The sequence below is a fragment of the Seriola lalandi genome, unplaced genomic scaffold (genome assembly GCF_002814215.2).
Source record: "Seriola lalandi dorsalis isolate HSWRI2012SDOR001 ecotype SW California unplaced genomic scaffold, Sedor1 jcf7180002053619, whole genome shotgun sequence".
NCBI lineage: Eukaryota > Metazoa > Chordata > Actinopteri > Carangiformes > Carangidae > Seriola > Seriola lalandi.
This window is the reverse complement of record NW_019524172.1, coordinates 39,652-56,083: the sequence shown is the minus strand read 5'-3', so window position 1 is coordinate 56,083 and position 16,432 is coordinate 39,652. Positions and strand designations below refer to the sequence as shown.

The following is a 16,432-nucleotide window of genomic DNA, read 5'->3' as shown; positions in this document are numbered from 1 at the left end:
GAAAGAGGTCACCTAAATCATCGCACCAGAGCAAAGGTCATGTAATATAACAGCATCCAGTAGAAACAACTTTGTACCATCTTTCTCAAACTTAAGTCACAGTCACATTGACAGTGACAGCCTGCCTATCTCCATTGGATATGTTGGAAGCTAAGCTCACGGCTTTCGCGCTGCTTGTGGAACTGGACACCAGCTCTTCACTGTTGAATGCTGCAGGGGTTGAATGTGGAAAAAGCTTATGGGCACATATCTGAAGGGATCCTAGGTAGTGTCCCAATGGCACCAGGTGAAGAGTGCAACCCGGTAAATGCACCAGGAGTCCGACGACATGGCAGATGTGGGTGATATGTTCAGATAGGAGGGGAATGACTCCTCCTTCCTGCTGTTTTATCTATCATTGCTTAACCTGTCACACGTGAGCTCAAGCTAAGCTCATGCCAGGGACAGCAAACATGGGAATCATTGAACCAGGAGCAGCTTCACAGTTTCTGCGCTGCTTGTGGAAATGGACACCAGTTCTTCACTGTTGAATGCTGCAGGGGTTGAATGTGGAAAAAAGTTTATGGGCACATAACTCCAGGAAGCCTAGGTAGTGTCCAAATGGCACCAGGTGAAGAGTGCAACCCGGTAAATGCACCAGGAGTCCGTCGACATGGCAGAATTGGGTGTTGCGACAGTCCTCGTTAGTATAGTGGACAGTATCTCCGCCAGTAGAAACAACTTTGTAAGATCTCTTTCAAACTTAAGTAACAGTCACAGTGACAGCCTGCCTATTTCCATTGGATATGTTGGAAGCTAAGCTCACGGCTTTCCATGCTGCTTGTGGAAATGGACACCAGTTCTTCACTGTTGAATGCTGCAGGGGTTGAATGTGGAAAAAAGTTTATGGCACATATCTGAAAGGATCACAGGTAGTGTCCCAATGGCACCAGGTGAAGAGTGCACCTGGTAAATGCACCAGGAGTAGATATGTTCGTTAGATATATTCAGATACGAGGGGTTTTCGCTCACGGCTTTCACGCTGCTTGTGCAACTGGACACCAGTTCTTCAATGTTGAATGCTGCAGGAGTTGAATGTGGAAAAAGCTTACGGGCACATATCTGAAAGGATCCTAGGTAGTGTCCCAATGGCACCAGGTGAAGAGGGTAACCCGGTAAATGCACCAGGATTCCGTCGACATGTAAGACGTGGGTGTTGCAGAGGTCCTCGTTAGTATAGTGGACAGTATCTCCGCCTGTCACGCGTAAGACCGGGGTTCGATTCCCCGACGGGGAGAGTTTCTTTGTTTTCTGCTGAAAGAGGTCACCTAATTGAGCAAAGGTCATGTAATACAACAGCGTCCAGTAGAAACAACTTTGTATGATCGCTCTCAAACTTAAGTCACAGTCACAGTCACATTGACAGTGACAGCCTGCCTATCTCCATTGGATATGTTGGAAGCTAAGCTCACGGCTTTCGCGCTGCTTGTGGAACTGGACACCAGCTCTTCACTGTTGCAGGGGCTGAATTTCGAAAAAGCTTACAGGCACATATCTGAAAGGATCACAGGTAGTGTCCCAATGGCACCAGGTGAAGGGTGGACCAGGAGTAGATATGTTCGTTAGATATGTTCAGATACGAGGGGCTTTCGCTCACGGCTTTCGCGCTGCTTGTGGAAATGGACACCAGTTCTTCACTATTGAATGCTGCAAGGTCTGAATGTGGAAAAAGCTTACAGGCTAATACCTGAAAGGATCCTAGGTAGTGTCCCAATGGCACCAGGTGAAGAGTGCACCTGGTAAATGCACCAGGAGTAGATATGTTCGTTAGATATGTTCAGATACGAGGGGTTTTCGCTCACGGCTTTCGCGCTGCTTGTGGAACTGGACACCAGTTCTTCAATGTTGAATGCTGCAGGGGTTGAATGTGGAAAAAGCTTACAGGCACATATCTGAAAGGATCCTAGGTAGTGTCCCAATGGCACCAGGTGAAGGGTGCCCAGGAGTAGATATGTTCGTTAGATATGTTCAGATACGAGGGGCTTTCGCGCTGCTTGTGGAACTGGACACCAGTTCTTCACTGTTGAATGCTGCAGGGTCTGAATGTGGAAAAAGCTTACAGGCACATACCTGAAAGGATCCTAAGTAGTGTCCAAATGGCACCAGGTGAAGAGGGTAACCTGGTAAATGCACCAGGAGTCGGTCGACATGGCAGACATGTATCTTGCAACAGTCCTCGTTAGTATAGTGGACAGTATCTCCGCCTGTCACGCGGAAGACCGGGGTTCGATTCCCCGACGGGGAGAGTTTCTTTGTTTTCTGCTGAAAGAGGTCACCTAATTGAGCAAAGTTCATGTAATGCAACAGCGTCCAGTAGAAACAACTTTGTACCATCTTTCTCAAACTTAAGTCACAGTCACAGTGACAGTGACAGCCTGCCTATCTCCATTGGATATGTTGGAAGCTAAGCTCACGGCTTTCGTGCTGCTTGTGGAACTGGACACCAGCTCTTCACTGTTGAATGCTGCAGGGGTTGAATGTGGAAAAAGCTTGTGGGCACATATCTGAAGGGATCCTAGGTATTGTCCCAATGGCACCAGGTGAAGAGTGAACCCAGTAAATGCACGTGGGTGTTGCGACAGTCCTCGTTAGATATGTTCAGATAGGAGGGGAATGGCTCCTCCCTCCTGCTGTTTTATCTATCATTGCTTAACCTGTCCTGTCCTGCATATCTCCATTGGATGTGTTGGAAGGCTCACACTGTCTGTGTCAATGTCAGCAAGCTTAATGTGCATACCTGAGGGATTGGCTCCTCTCTCCTCCTGTTTATCTGTCACTGCTCTGCCTGTCACACCTGAGCTCAAGCTAAACCCATGCCAGGGACAGCAAACATAGGAACTATTGAACCAGGAGCAGCTTCACGATTTCTGCGCTGCTTGTGGAACTTGACACCAGTTCTTTATTGTTGAATGCTGCAGGAGTTAAATGATGAAAAAGCTTATGATCACACAACCTAAGGAACTCTGAGTAGTGTCCCAAAGGCACTGGGTTGAAAAAAGTTTCTCCATTCAAAGTTTTATGAAACCACGTGAAGTCAGACAGTGACTGTGATTTGTAACCTCTATATCTCCACTTGACTCATTAGGTTACAAAAAGCATCGTTGGAAGGCTGGATAAAAACAACAAGAAATCAGTTCATGTCAGCGACAGTGAGTGTGGGTACGTAAATGTGAAAGCTCTGAAAAGTAAAAACAAATTTGCCAATTTAACGCTTTAGTCAATGTTCCTTGTCAAGATCCAGGTTATTTGAATACAGAGCCAGATCACATGATTTGTACTTGCCCTCCATTGTGAAGAGTGCAACCCAGTAAATGCACGACCATTCGATTGAAATGGCAGATGTGCGTGCATCAGTCCTTGTTAGTATAGTGGACATATCTCCGCCTGACCGGGCTTCGATTCCCCATCGAGGAGAGAGTATTTGTTGTCTGCTGAATGAGCGCATCCAAATCACTGCACCAGAGCAAAGGTCAGGTAATACAACAGCATTCAGTAGAAACAACTTTGCGCAATCTTAATCAAACTGAAATCACACAGTGACAGCCTGCCTATCTCCATCATACATTTTAGTCAGCTGAATAAAGACAATTCAAAATCCAGTGTCCAGACACTCTCCTCTTCTTCATTTGGTGTCAATGGACAGTTGCTATCACATCTAATGTTAACGATGACAATGGCATTTTTAACGTTTACATTGCTTTTGAATAAATTAGTTAACTTAAAAAAAATTCCTCCAGGTTTTTACTAATTTTCTCTGACCCTTTCTGCTCTACCTTTTCCTCTTTGGTACCACTTTCTTGCACTGGAGTGCCAAGTTGCTGCCATCCAAGTTGAAATCTCTGGGTCCAAGTTAGTCCATGCTGGTTTGCTTCCTTTGGAGCAACTTGCTGTCATACTTGAAGGACATTTGGCTTCGGTGAGGTCACTATCAAAAGTTAGAAAATGTCCCCGAGAAGGACCTGGAGGGCAGACCAGCCGAGCGGCAGCAGAACAATGAATTTCTGTAGTGATTCAGCAATTTGTCCCATATGTGGACATAACTTGTGATCCTCCAAAAAGGATGCAATTTCTATACCCAAGTTCATTAGCCTGTATTCTTTGAAAATGAATCCAGTCAACTAATTATGAAAAATTACAGCAGACATGAACAGCTTGGACAGAAGGCCTGCATTTCAACAGAGATGAAGTCACTTTGTCATAGTAAGTTTGGATGCCATTTGTTCTATCTGTGACTACATCCAGATTTGAATGTCTCTTCTGATATCTTCAAAGACCCTTTGTAGCACATTCCAATCATTTGGATTAGGCTTTTCCAATTCAAGAGCTCATTGTGCCCGGTGTACACTGATGGATTTCATTGAGTCAGGGGCAGCCAGAAGGGTATTACACAGTTTCCGTAGTGTAGTGGTTATCACGTTCGCCTCACACGCAAAAGGTCCCCGGTTCGAAACCGGGTGGAAACAAAGTTCTCCGTTTGTGGTTTTATGAAAGCAGGTGAAGTCAGACTGACTGTGATTCGGAAGTTCTGTATCTCCACTTGACATGTTAAGCTACAAAAATCATTGTTGGAAGAATGGATAAAGACAAGTCAAATTCGATTCATGTCAGCGACAGTGAGTGTGGGTTTGCAGATGTGAAAGTTCTCAAATGTAAACACAGATTTACCAATTTAACGCTTTAGTCAATGTTCCTTTTCACAATCCAGGTTTCTACAGTACAGAGACAAAGCAACAAATGATTTGTACTTGTACCCCAACGTTAAGCGTGCAACCCGATAAATGCACCAGGAATCCGACGACATGGTAGAGCACAGTGTTGCGACAATCCTCGTTAGTATAGTGGACAGTATCTCCGCCTGTCACGCGGAAGACCGGGGTTCGATTCCCCGACGGGGAGAGTTTTTTGTTTTCTGCTGAAAGATCGCACCAGAGCGAAGGTCATAAAATACAGTAATAAAAAAGTAAAAGTAATACAATAGCATCCAGTTGACACAACTTTGTACGATCTTTCTCAAACTTAAGTCACAGTGACAGTGACAGCCTGCATATCTCCACATTTTAGTCAGCTGGATAAAGACAACTCAAGTGTCCGGACACTCTCTTTTTCTTCATTTGGTGACAGTGGACAGTTGCCATCACATCTAATGTTAACGATGTCAGTGGCATTTGTAACGTTTACATTACTTTTGAATAAATTAGTTAACCTAAAAAATAATCCTTCAGTTTTTTCTCGTTTTACTCTGCTCTACCTTTTGTTCTTTGGTACCACTTTCCATTTCATTTGTATTTTCAATTCGTTTTCTTGCAGCTCATCCCTTCCTTGCAGTACAGATAACCTATTTGGGACGTTGTAACGACCAAACCCTCCAATATCAAGCGGTAGCTGGTTGATTCCCCCCCCCCAATTTTTTTTTTTTTAACTACATGGTAGATACGACATGATTTTCGACTTGATTGGCAGTCTTAGTCCTACATTCAAACGTTTATTTAAAATAGAAAATAAAAAGTAAAATTAGTAAATAAAAGAAATATTGTCAGTAAATGTATATCAAACATAATAGTACCTGTCCCCTGTGACTGACTTGAAGTATCAAACATAAAAGTACCTCAAACAGTACAAAGTACAATATTTCCCTACTGAACTTTGGTGGAGTAGAATTATACAGTAACAGAATATGTGAATACTTGAATTAAGTACAAGTACCTACAAATTGTACTGCATAAATGTATTTATTAACATTCTACCACTAGTTGACCATGGTGGAGGAACCTTGTCTTCCCATTTATAAAGGAGCGGTTGTAGATAATAGCTAAGAACACGGGGCTATGCAGCCTTAACAAGACCCTAATCCTGTAAACTCTGTGAGTAGGCTCTATAAATCTCCCATTTCTTGTGGCTTTCTAAATGCTCATACACATAATCAATTGGTCGAAGTTCTTTTGTTTTTCACAGAAATGTGTAGTTTAAAGTTTAATGGGATGTTAGTGGTGATCCAGTCGATGGAATGTTAGGGACGGTCTTCTCTTGTTGGCTAAAAACCCTCTTGGTTTTGATCACTGGCAATCAGGTAAATGCTTATATCTCTGATAATAAACGAATACTCTCACCTTTTATATGCTTATTTGGGGGCTAAATTCCCTCTAAATAGATAAGTCTAAACAAAACTACAAAAAGACAACATTCAGCTAAAATCATTTAGATGTTTTAGGGCCGTCACTCCTCTTGTTTTTTTCCACCTCTAGGAAATCTATATATCTTCTCTGTATCAGACAGCATTAGATTTGGTGAATTTAGCCTCATTTGACTGATAAAATATTAAACTACAACACAGGCCTTTTTATATTACAGTAATTTCATTAAATGTTGATGTTTAAACATATTATATACCAACTGCAGCAAATGAAGCCCTTTAAAGAAATGGACCCCTGTATGAGTGCATATGCCCTTGTAGATGTGATTTGAATTTTACATTTATAATTTTAAATTTGCAAATATATAGATTACTTATCTTTCCACCATTGCACTGTGAAGCATTACTTCAAGGAAATGGGATAAAGAAGTGACACACTAACATGAAAACATTATTTTTATTTTATAATCCAGATTCATTACTTTAGTTATAATTGTATGCGATTAAAAGCTGTATCCAACATACAGTAATTTATCTGGGAAATGAATTCTTTGTGATGCAAAAAAACCTTCAAAATTCAAACTGAAAATGTATTTTTCAATTTCTTACAAATTTCTCACCCTCTGAATGGTGAGTCCATCGTTTCCGAACCCTGCGAGGAGATATGCTGTACAACTGGTGACTCAGTCGATGGAATGCATCGCACCAATATGATCTTCAAACCAGTGCAGTCTATGACCGATTATGTAACTCATTAGTTAATATAAAAACAGCCTGACAATCCCATACTCACAAGACTAAGAGGCCATAATCTTTACCTACAGATACTGCTCAGCATCAATTCCCTTGGAATCACATGAGCTGTATGTTTGGGTATTTCTATTCCTGCTGAAATGATCTGTCATTGAAAGTGCTTAGAATTTAAGATCAGTGTCAGGCATCCAGATGTTTGTTGAGCCGGCGTACTTTCTCCTTCTTGTTCCTGTTCCCATGTTTTTTCCAGGGTTTGCCCACCACCATCTCCGATTCAGCTTTACCTGGGCCAATGGGTCCACTGCCTGGTTTGTAGCCCATGACGGACTGAACTCCCTTGGAGAGTGCCCGCACATTCTCCTAAAAACAGAGATCGCATCACTGCTCAAACATTTAATTTCACAATAAAGAGCCTCTCTCCTTGCTACATACTTATATATGTGTTTGATTTTCTAAATAACTACTATCTGTGAATTTTCCTCACTAGTCAGGAGACAGCAGATGTACTGTACCTGATGGAAGAAATTCTTGTCAACCACATTTTCAATCCTCTTGATTTTCTGTTGTTTGTTTGTTATTGTGGAGAGGTCACAGCCAGAGTCTCTATTCTGGAACTTGCAGTGCTGTGGCTGGAAGTCTTCCGCATTAATATGTGGAGGAGGATGGCAGTACAGAAGCTTGCCCTGTAAGGCGTCAACATTGTTAGGAAAGGTGTGTTATATGAGGTTATATTCAGGATGCACATATATTAAGTAATATATGGATTATTGGTCAAATTAAAAAAAACAATCAAAAATTCTAATTCTTTGGCAATGATCACATGATGCAAAATAATTTCATAGAGCAGGTACTGCAATATGCAGCTATATGGCCAAAGGTCCTCACTAACCTGTACTGTAACCAGTAGATTAAAATACAGAAATTAATTTTACATTATTTTGTTAATTAGAGATATAACATGATTTTGAAGAGACTGTCTAGACATTTTGGTTTTCAATAGGAGGTCCCTTTAGACCTATTCAACCATACCATCCTACTTTTCAGAAGTTGGCAAAACATATACATACAACTGAAACTTTTTAAATCTGACCCTGGTTTGGCACTTACACTGACGAAATCCTTCAGGATATACCGGGCTGATCTGGACTGATCAGGCTGCCCATGGGACGTCATAAAACCTCTCATGTCTGGAAAAAAGACAAACACGGGATAAACATTTTATACAGCTCTTGTCCAACCACATAGTGCTTTACAAAAACAAAAACAGTTAATACTGAGTCTATAAAAATACATTTTATGAATTTAGATCAAAGATTATAAAGATGGATCATTGTCATAAGCAATCTCCATCCACAGTTGTATGCTGACAAATAAATGTTTTGGGCTATTGTTAATTAATCTGTCTGGTAGTCTCACATCCATAAGCCATCAGTAGCTCTTCAGAGGTAGGGGGTCTGTCAGGGTCTTCATCTTCTCGTGGTCGGATTATGTTGATGCCGTAGGTACCTTCTAACACATGCCGAGGGACTGTCTGACATATGTGTCAAATCTGTTAAGGACTGAACCACAATCAGCATCCAAGGAATGCCTGTATTGACATATCACTGTAAAATTTATTTTAGTCATTTGAAGTTATTACTGTTATCAAATGAGAGCATTATTAAAATTATTTATACTGGGGCATACTCACAGAAGCGTACTTTCAATCACAGTGTTTTTTTTTTAATGTAGACGACATTTCCTATAAACCATCTTCCTTCCTGCTACAGAAAGATCTATAAATATTGGATTCTGCAAGTGCTGTGCAGAACGCATATAAAGGATATAAGAGAGACTGCCGGTACGTGGTCTCTCATTTGATCAATGGGCAGGATCCCAGAGCAGATCATCTCAGCTTTGGTAGAGACAAAGGAGGGCATGACAAGACCTGGGCAGTCACAGAGGCACAGGCCTGGCTCCACATACAAGGTCTGCAATGCATGTAAAAAGAAAATGTTACAAAACAATCACACCTTTGGCTTTCTGTTGATGTTATGCATGATCTGAATTCATATAGAAAGATTTAAAGACTAGTCCTGTACCTGAAAGTGCTTAGTGTGTCCAGGAGTGGCAGAAACAGACACCTTCTTGTTCCTTAGAATAGTGTTGATAGTGGAACTTTTTCCCACATTAGGATACCCAACCTGTTAAGATGTATACATGATGAAAAAGGAGAATTTACATTATTTGACAGGGTGATAGGTAGTTTTATAAAACCAACACAGCTGCATGTTGATTCTATTGCTTTAGCCTCTCTCTTCAACCTCTGTAAAAACTTAAGTGACAAAAATTTTGCTGCACATTAGCAGCAAGAGTAAGGCCCCCTCACAAGCACCTCAGCCCATAAATGCCCCGACAAATCTCCTCCAAATAGAATGTAAACAGAACAGAGTTCTTCAAATGTTATTTTCCATTTAAGGCACATTTTATATTATGGCTATAGTGGAAACAAACACAGCAACATTTCTATATATGACTACTCTACATGTACCAGAGCAAGAACTTTTACCCACCAGTCCCACTGTGAGTTGTCCTTCTTTACACCTGGTCCCCTTGTGAACAGCCCTAAACATGTCCAGCAGCTCATCCTTATGCAGCAGACGGCTGGAGTTGCGGAAGTAGGATTCATTGGATGAACCAACAGTCCTCTCCTCTTCTTCATCCTCATCTTCTGAGCAGGTGTGCCACTCCTCCTCATCTACAATGATCTTTTCCTGCTGCTCGTCCTCTGTGCCACTATCTTCTCCCTCTTCATCCTCCACATCCGCCTTCACCTCCTCCTCCTCTCCATCTGCCCCTTTATTGCTCATGTCTTCAATGTCTGGCTTTGCCTCCTCTTCTGGGTCACTGTCGCCACACTCTGGACCCTCCACTTCCATGCCCTGTGGTAAGAGAAGTCCATCACTTTAATTCTGGGTTTACGTCAGCAGTGAGTATATAGATGCTAAATGACTCTTCACAGGGATTTCTCCGAAACCATTTGAAATTAAAAAAACGGATAACCATCGCCTCCCCATGAAAAAGCAATGTGGATCTACAGTTATCTGCTCTCAAGGAATGCACTGTAAATGTATAAACAAATTCAATGAAGAGCGCATCAAACGTCCATCCCCTTACCTTCTCCTCTGCATCTAGCCTGTCACTCTCAGCCAGGGCAGACCAGAAAACTGCCCTCAGCCCCTCCTTCTCAAAGTGTCTGGCCCACACTCGCCTCTGCTCCCTGGTTAGCAGGTCTGCCTTGTTCACTAACAGCATGTTCACCTTATCCTTCGACACCTCCTTTACGTATGACTCCTGGAAGCACACCAAGGAAGACATTATAAATCAATCAATATAAGTACATTTCACTTGTAAAATGTTAAGATTCATCTATATACAGTATTTCTCCTGGTTAAAATCAGGAGTTTAGGAATTTTGTTGGCATGTGAATTGAATAAAATAATAAAGTTTTCTATGAAAAAATAACAGCACAAAGTGTATGAGAATTCAACATAAGGACAAACTGTATAAAGGTGACTTCTATCTACTTAAGCAGTGTACACACAGCCCTTTCCCCACTGAAGCACCTCTGCCACTGTTAAAAATAAGCATTCTTACCAGGTCAGGACATCTGAACAGCAAAGGATTTCTGGCATCAACAATTTGGACGACGACATCACTAGAGGAAAAAAAAAAAAAAAGCCAATTTTTGCCTTGAGCATCACATAAGGAGAACATATTCCTCATCAAGGACAGGGTTAAACTGAAAGTGTTTTTTTATTTCTACCTCCTCTCGATCACTCTCCACAACTGTCTCCAGAACTCAAGATTCCTCTCAAATGGGGTGAGAATTAGCTTCTGTTCTTCTTCCAGCCTGTGGAAACAACACTTGTGGTTAGATTACCTGCACTGATAATCCAGCACAAATGTCACATAATTTATATATCTCAAAATGCACAAATGTTCTTCAGTGTGAAAACTTTTTACTTAGTAAAACAGAATTATACACACTGTGCAAGCTCTCGTCTCCACTCCAAGAAGCTGTCTTTCTCTGCCTGCTGAAGTGCATCTGGACTGGTGCCTTCATCCCAGTGGGGGCTAAAACAATGAGAGACACAGCAACACTTATAAATGCAAAATATACTTAAATGTTATAAAATAGCGTAGATCTCTTGCGCTTACCGTCGAGGAATTCTAAGAAAATGCTTGTTGTCCTCGTGAAGCTTTTTCAGCCTGGTTTTCTCCTCAGCTGTTAAAAGGCCTGCTCTAGCTTCCGCTGGCACAAACCTGATGTTGAGTTTCTCTAAGAAAACAAAGCAAGAACAGTCTGATTCAGCAGTGGACTCATAGGATAAAGGCACAGTGGGTAACACAGTAACATGTGGGAATGCAGCAACCTGTATAAATTTGGTGTGAGAGCCAGTAATTTACGACATCTGCATTCAGTTTGACATTATGTTTGCAACCATGTCAGAGAATAGTATGTACTGGGGAGATGAATACTCCATGAAGATTATTTACACTTTTTGGCCACAACATATATGTACAACATACAACCACACAAGTTAAGTGAAGTGCCACTTACCTGCGACAAACTCTGTTCCTGCCAATTCAGCAGTGGCCAGGAAGTCATCCATGGAACTCTGTTCAGTTACCGACTGCAGGTTCAGCCGTCCCCAGTCATAGCCATCATTCAGTTCACTGGTGTGGAGCTGGAAACGCAAAATGAAGGCCAAATAACGAGTTACAGTGAGGAGTGTAGAAAAAAACGTTCCAATAGACATAGTAACTGTCATTATGAGATACTGCAAGAATGTGTTCCTTATGGTTTGTAATATCATGATTGCCCTGCATGTGTAGTAGTAGCAATCCCAATGAGCCAGTTGTGAAAGTTTTGAGAATGTATGGCAAAAAAAAAAAAATTTTCCTGGAAAACTGATCTCCATGCCCAATTCACCACAGGAACCTATTTAGTGTGTGTGGAGTATTTTTACCCAGTGATTGTATATACAGAAGTATTGGACAGCTTGGGGATCCACTCAAATGGTGGGAAAGACAGAAACGTATATATATCCTATACACCGTTTTTTGTTTTTGTGTATCCAGCCTCATCTGTGCTGAAAGGTTGTTCTCAAAGGCAGGAGAGCATATTAAAAAATGTCTTAGTCCCAAGACAGTTGAGAAGGTTTTACTTACTACTTACTACCATAAAAATGAATTACGTGATTTTGTATTATACATATTCTTTGCCCACATTGCACAGACTAAAATTTTACTCTTAAGTTAAAACACAGATATTGAGCCGAACTTGACTGATATTAATACATTTGATGCATAGAAAATATATTTTGATTGCTTTTACAGTAATTACTATAAACATAATCTTAGAATAAATAAATACAATCATGGCTTCCCTTATACTGATATGTAATTTGTATCTAACCAGTAGATATCGCTCTATTGACATGAAGCATCCAGAAATGAAGTGGTTCAGCAAGGAACCACTTTCCTGGCAGGGTTCGGTGCTTCATAAAACTTCTTCTTCACTAATATTCATGTATTAACTTCACTTTCCTGATCTATAAAATATCATACTCTTGAAGGAGTTTGGCGCAAGCAACGAACCACAGATACTTATCAGACCCGCTGACATCCCTGCCGACGCCCTGTTGTAGTGAATGAGTTAAATGGCAGGGATACAGCGAGATAACTGTAATGTAGAATGCGTTTTAAACGTGTTTCGGAAAGCTAGTTGTTGCGGTGTCATACCCAGGAGTCGCCCCTCTTGTTTCCTCGGCCTGCCTGAAGTCTCTCTTTTATCAGAGCTCTGCCGAGTCCAACTCCTCCGCCGGCCTTCTTCTTGCCCATAGCAGCTTCTGGTGATGCCGCTTCACACAAAACACTGTGGTTTAATGAATCTAAACGTGTTATCTGTCAGTACTTCTTCTAGCTACTGCTCTCCATGTGCACTACGTTGTTGTCGTAAGAACCGGAAATGGGTCAAACCAATTGACTGATATGTCTAGACAGATCTACTTAAACTCCGCGAGATAAATATACTTAATTCCAATAGTTATTGCTTCACATATCATATCTCAGTAATTAATCCATGAAAAGCTCAAGATAATATCTGCTTCTTTATGTGAGTATCCATGGCAGGCTAACGCAGTTATGGTACAGTCCACTTTTTGGTCCAGCGATTAAATGTGCCCTGAAGAAAATGGGACAGTGACAATTTTCTTTCCTCGTGCCTAACAGCAGTTAGTTTTATAGCCAAATAAATATAAAATCAAACCTCATAAATTTGATAATAAGTCACAAAAGCATTATAGTGCGCAAAGTAACAAATCATCAAATGAAAATCATCTTCCATCATCACACAAAAACGCACAAGATTAACTAATGCACCTTTGATGTGAACCGAAAGATGGCAGCACAAAACAGCAGTGTCTGAGTGATTCCTGCTTCCTCATAAACCAAGTGGCATAGGTCTGGTAGCCTAAATATTTGCCTTCTGTAGTATTTTACTTATCACACGTAAGACTCAGAAGTGAATTCATACCATTTCATTTTTATGGTTAGTTTTGCGTTTAAAAGCTTTCAATTGAGAAGGAGTGCATTGACATCCAGGTTTAAGTTAAACCATAGTATATGGACTATATATTTAAAGGGAAATTACCTTTTCTTATTCCAATTGAAAAAAGACTATTTATTTTTCAATTTTTAAAATTATTCCTTGTATTTTTTTGGCAACATGAAATGCTGTAATGTAATAACAAATAACATAGGCTAATTTAGGCGTGTTGCCTAAATAGTCAGTGTTTCTGCCTGTAGTCGTTTTTAATCATTTTAAAATCGTAAATCTTACCTGTTGGTCTATTTGCTGAAAACAAATGTAGGAGTTTTGCGTCAATGAACATAGTCATCACACACGAGTCAACAGATACTAATACAGGTCTATTGTCATTTGGTTCAGTCCCCCTACAGTCTCACTGAAATGGTTTCTCCCTGTATATAAGCAGTGAGGCTCTTCTCTCTGTGACAGACTGTACTCTGCACTACATTGAGTTAAGACGGGAAATATGGACAAGAACACATTAGAGAATGGACAGATGAAGTACGATGTGTTTGCGTTCAGTTCTCATAGAGTAGCTCATAAATGACCTGACAGGCTGTAGGCTAAACACTTTTAGAATTTAGAAGTAGCCTAATAAAAAGTTGTTTTCTTTCTCTCTCAGTGTTGCTGTGGACTGGAATCAGCAATAAAATGCTGCCTTGGAAGAAGAATAAGTTCGACCTGATTGAGGAAGACAAGCAGTCTAAACAGAAGGGCTATGCGGTGAGTCTCAACTATTCGGCGCTCACCTCCTTCGCCAAGTCCTGCCCCGAGAGCGCGCTCAACAGGGTGGGCAGCATGTTCAAGTCAAAGAGGAAAAAGGTGAAGATCACCAGCGAGGACCCCACGTACACGGTGCTCTACTTGGGGAATGCCACCACCATCCAGTCCAAAGGGGACGGCTGCACGGACGTGGCGGTGAGCAAGATCTGGGGCAAAAGCGAGATGGGCAAGAACGGCACCAAGATGAGGCTGACCATCAGCTCACAGGGCATCCGTATGGTGCATGTGGACGACAAGGCTAGAAGACCGGGACACTTGTACTTGCTGCACCGGATAACCTACTGCGTCGCGGACCCGAGGCTACCCAAGATTTTCGCTTGGATTTACAGGCACGAGATGAAGCACAAGGCCGTGATGCTGCGCTGCCACGCAGTGCTGGTGTCCAAGCCGGAGAAGGCAAAAGCCATGGCGCTGCTTCTTTACCAGACCTCGGCCACAGCCCTGGCTGAGTTCAAAAGACTAAAACGGAGAGACGATGCCAGGCACCAGCAGCAGCAGCTCATAGGGGAACAAACCATCCCGCTGGTCCCCCTCAGAAAGCTGCTGAACGGACAGTGTTACTACAAACCCCCAGTGGAGCGCAGCCGGAGCGCGCCCAAGCTGGGCTCCATCACAGAGGACTTGGTCGGGGAGGAGGAGGAGGAGAAAGCGATGCACTTTGAGTGTGAGGACATTCTGGACACGGACGATGATTGTGTTGCCAATGGCAAACGGGAGTTGACTCAGATTATTAATGACTTGGGAGAGATGAGCATAGGAAACGATGTGCAGACACTGAAAGCTGACCTTAGAGTCACCAGACTTCTCTCTGGAGAGAGCACGGGGAGTGAGTCCTCCATAGAGAGCAACCAGGAGCCCCCTCCGCTCACTAATGGGTTTGAGGAGGTAAAGGTGCAGGAAATTGCCTGAATAATTTTAGGCATTTCTGGGCGCTTCTGGCGCATTGTTTTGTTGCGCCACGATGTCTCCACAAGAAACATTTCCTCTGTTGTCAATCTTGTGTTGGAGAGTGTTTGTTTAATATGTGCCTCCACGACTAATTGAAAGGACCCAGAAAAGATCCTCCATGGTTCTGGGACCATTACCGCACACAAACACATGATTAGGCTACTGAATGATATTTTAAGATTGTGTAAACACAGAAAAAAAAAAAAAATTGGAAAAACAAGTGCATGTCCGTTTACGAAATGATAGGTTGAACTGACAAAATCCCAGTGCGCCTCAGGACGCACGGCACTAATTCCATCTCTTTTATTTAAGAGGATTTGTTGTAACCTCAAGCTTGTTTACCTAACTTTTTTTCTCTCTCGTGAAAATGGCATTTTCCTACTGAAAAATGCTTATCATGATTTAAAAAAAACATTCTGTTTTAAAGCACGTTTATTCCTAAGTGGTTCAGTGGGTTTAAACAGGCATCCTTAATTTCCTTGTCAGGGCGCTTCTGTAACAGCCTGCTCATTTACTTTATTTTGCACTGTTGTGGAATTCATTCAAGTATTATGTTGACTACATGTATATAATGTTTGTTGGTATGTTGTCTGAAACATAAACGTCATATCTTTGCTGTGCAAAAGAAAAAACACCTTTATGTATTATGATGTAAAGTAAGATGTTTTAAGTATAAATATGTTATTTTTTAAAGAATAAAAAATGTGGTTTGTTATGTGAACCTCATAGAATTATCAATAAAAAAAAAGAAAATGATACAAAGTTGTTGTAGTTTATATGTAGTTATGTGTGTTAAAAAGCACTGAAGGAAAACATGGCCTACATGTTTTCCTTCCTCCTTCTCTTGTTTTGTTTTTTTTTTAACATGAATGGGAGTTTACCTTGAAAGTCTCAAACTGAGGTCAGATTTAACCTGCTTAAAAGTCACACAGAGGCTGGAAACACAGAGATTCAGTATTTCTCAGCTGTATGGGTCTATAGGTTGTCAGTGCTATCACAAGGGTCTCTGTGTTGTTGTAAATATGTTTTTATTTAATAGTCTTGGCTGAATCTGAACCCCCCCCCCTTTTTTTTTAACCACATTGCTTTAGGGGAACAGGCTGTAAAAGTGATTCAGTCAATGTACTGAAGGCCCATTCATTCTG

General features: G+C 41.4%; 2 protein-coding genes and 4 non-coding genes across 6 annotated transcripts; 5 read left to right on the top strand and 1 right to left on the bottom strand.

The window, feature by feature from the left end:
- The first annotated feature begins 1,204 nt into the window (after positions 1 to 1,204).
- Positions 1,205 to 1,276, top strand: trnad-guc (transfer RNA aspartic acid (anticodon GUC)). The gene has a single exon. It is a non-coding gene; the product is annotated as a tRNA-Asp (tRNA).
- Positions 1,277 to 2,212: 936 nt separating this feature from the next.
- Positions 2,213 to 2,284, top strand: trnad-guc (transfer RNA aspartic acid (anticodon GUC)). The gene has a single exon. It is a non-coding gene; the product is annotated as a tRNA-Asp (tRNA).
- Positions 2,285 to 4,429: 2,145 nt separating this feature from the next.
- On the top strand, positions 4,430 to 4,502 carry trnav-cac (transfer RNA valine (anticodon CAC)). The gene has a single exon. It is a non-coding gene; the product is annotated as a tRNA-Val (tRNA).
- A 361-nt stretch (positions 4,503 to 4,863) lies between these two features.
- trnad-guc (transfer RNA aspartic acid (anticodon GUC)) lies at positions 4,864 to 4,935 on the top strand. The gene has a single exon. It is a non-coding gene; the product is annotated as a tRNA-Asp (tRNA).
- Positions 4,936 to 6,612: 1,677 nt separating this feature from the next.
- lsg1 (large 60S subunit nuclear export GTPase 1) lies at positions 6,613 to 12,953 on the bottom strand. The gene is made up of 14 exons (XM_023401369.2): positions 12,710 to 12,953; positions 11,526 to 11,652; positions 11,123 to 11,243; positions 10,952 to 11,038; positions 10,728 to 10,814; positions 10,559 to 10,619; positions 10,079 to 10,255; positions 9,475 to 9,843; positions 9,004 to 9,105; positions 8,749 to 8,892; positions 8,339 to 8,462; positions 8,030 to 8,109; positions 7,435 to 7,605; positions 6,613 to 7,282 (listed from the first exon to the last, which is right to left on the bottom strand). The coding sequence occupies exons 1-14, from the start codon at positions 12,806 to 12,808 to the stop codon at positions 7,103 to 7,105; spliced, it is 1,929 nt and encodes a 642-aa protein (XP_023257137.1). The 5' UTR covers positions 12,809 to 12,953; the 3' UTR covers positions 6,613 to 7,102.
- Positions 12,954 to 13,988: 1,035 nt separating this feature from the next.
- fam43a (family with sequence similarity 43 member A) lies at positions 13,989 to 16,040 on the top strand. The gene is made up of 2 exons (XM_023401357.2): positions 13,989 to 14,057; positions 14,179 to 16,040. Coding segments are annotated over exons 1-2 (1,071 nt in total). The 5' UTR covers positions 13,989 to 14,056; the 3' UTR covers positions 15,249 to 16,040.
- The last annotated feature ends 392 nt before the right edge of the window (positions 16,041 to 16,432 follow it).

Coding starts and splice junctions, on each gene's coding strand:
- lsg1 (XM_023401369.2), bottom strand. CDS start 12,808: ATGGGCAAGAAGAAGGCCGGCGGAGGAGTTGGACTCGGCAGAGCTCTG. Junction 10,815..10,951: donor TGGAGACGAGAGCTTGCACA/GTGTGTATAATT, acceptor TTGTTTCCACAG/GCTGGAAGAAGAACAGAAGC. Junction 8,463..8,748: donor ACGTACCGGCAGTCTCTCTT/ATATCCTTTATA, acceptor CAGATTTGACAC/ATATGTCAGACAGTCCCTCG.